General features: G+C 34.4%; 1 protein-coding gene across 1 annotated transcript; it reads right to left on the bottom strand.

Annotated features, from left to right (window-relative positions):
• Positions 1-613, bottom strand: LOC118736353. Its single transcript, XM_036466446.1, has 3 exons — positions 422-613; positions 208-364; positions 1-137 (listed from the first exon to the last, which is right to left on the bottom strand). Exons 1-3 carry the CDS (start codon positions 611-613, stop codon positions 1-3), a joined length of 486 nt encoding a protein of 161 aa, XP_036322339.1.
• Between the last annotated feature and the right edge of the window lie 1152 nt (positions 614-1765).

Here is a 1765-nt window from a genome sequence, read left to right as displayed (position 1 = left end):
TTATGCCACTTGTGAGCAACTATTTTCGTCAGCTTTTCTTTTCCTATATTGTTTCTGTTTCGATCTGTGGTGGCTCAGCTCGATTGATTTTCTCATTTGCTTTTCAAATGATGTAAATCCATGCAACATAAAAGTATCTGTAAAAAGAACAAAAGAAGTTTGGTTATAACCATATAAATTCAAGTGAGGTATATATATAAAATGTACCATAAAGTATGTTAGATGCTAAGGAAAACTGCGATAAGGATTGCTTGCCGTTCCTTCCACCCCAATTACACAACAATAAAAAGTCGTCAGTGTACATGTGTCGCAATACATCTTCTACACTGTCCGAAACAACTTTTTTTCTCGAAACGAACAGCTTCTGAAAATAAACAAAAATTTATACAACACTGTAGAAACAAACAAATTTTAAACTAACCATTCCGGTGAGATACTCTTGGCACTTCAATTTTTCTTCAACTTCGAAAGCAGGTTCTAGTGTTGTCAGTGGTAAAGTGGAAGCAATTTCAGTTTGTTGATCGTCCACCTCTTCCCCGGTCATTCGACAAATTGAATTGTGAATTCTTTTTATGGGGACTTTACATTCGCTTACGGTTTTTTGCTGGGCCATTTCTTCGCTTTTTTGTATGATATGAAAATGAAAATATTGCAAAATTTACGCATGAAATAGATTGAATGAATTATATTTTTAGTAACGATATTACTGCGTAAAAAAATCTTTCTGTACTTACATTTTCTTTAAAATAATTGTCAATCTTGGTTTCTAGGTTAGCAACTCGGGTATCCAAATTTAAAATATTGGTGGTCAGGACTTTTAGTATGCATAAAACCTCTGGAAAAAAGTCGAAAATAAAATTCAGTAAATAAATATGTTAAGGTTTGAAAATATATTTAAAGGGTTGAATACCATTGTTTACAGTGGGCATATTGGATTCGGAATGTTTTGAAAAGCTGGTCAGCATTAAGATCACATGACGAATCTCGTAAGCAGGCTGAACTGCTCAATCCCTCAGCACTATGACCACATTGCGTCTTCACAAACAAATCGTCAATTTTTGCATATTTTGCCGCCTTTTCTTCGCGGCTCATGTATGCAGAAAATGTACTTTTTTTAATTTTTATAAATTTACACCCAAAAAAAACTCCTCTTAATTGAAGAAAAACAGCAATCAAAATGAAGAAAACTGGGAATGAAACAGCACTAAAGGAGTTTTATGCTCTTTTCATGCCCAACATTTCTCCAAAATGATAGATTATATCCACGGCTTCATATTTTCGTGTACGTTTTTACACATTCCAAAGAATAATTACGCATTCGGGAGAATTTTTTACTTATTCGGAAGAATTTTCTACCTTAAAGTAAGGAAAGTTTTTCTTTGATCTAGAGCAAAAACCAAAACCTTGGTTGAAATATCTAATATATCTGACTCATAAACCAAAACCAAACCAAAATTTAAAGTTGGGTACAAATTTTTAAAGGTTGCATCGGGTGAGCAACAATTTATCGATTCGAGGAATTAATGCGCTGATGAGAAAACGAAAACTCGTATACCGAGACGATAAAGTGGCCGGTAATCTAAAGGTTAGATGAGAAAACGGCCCTAACACTCCTCGCAAAACAATGGGCTAAAGCGGCCTAAGTGAATCACTTTTCTAAAAGAGAGCGGCAAACACTACAACCTAACTAAAACTTGGGAGTTCGCGCGATAGTTTTTTATGTGTATTGGTAAAAAGTATTAGACCCAAAGGGTAGGTAATGGAA

The sequence above is a fragment of the Rhagoletis pomonella genome, unplaced genomic scaffold (assembly GCF_013731165.1).
Source record: "Rhagoletis pomonella isolate Grant_MI unplaced genomic scaffold, Rhpom_1.0 Rhpom_scaffold_00003, whole genome shotgun sequence".
In the NCBI taxonomy this organism is placed as follows: domain Eukaryota; kingdom Metazoa; phylum Arthropoda; class Insecta; order Diptera; family Tephritidae; genus Rhagoletis; species Rhagoletis pomonella.
This window is presented reverse-complemented; position numbering and strand designations above follow the sequence as displayed.

What these genes read in the sequence shown, in the direction of transcription:
- LOC118736353 (XM_036466446.1), bottom strand. Translation starts at nt 613, where the DNA reads ATGGCCCAGCAAAAAACCGTAAGCGAATGTAAAGTCCCCATAAAAAGA. An exon ending in AAGAGTATCTCACCGGAATG is followed by an intron (nt 365 to 421) that starts GTTAGTTTAAAA and finishes GTTTATTTTCAG; the next exon opens with AAGCTGTTCGTTTCGAGAAA. An exon ending in AGCATCTAACATACTTTATG is followed by an intron (nt 138 to 207) that starts GTACATTTTATA and finishes TTCTTTTTACAG; the next exon opens with ATACTTTTATGTTGCATGGA.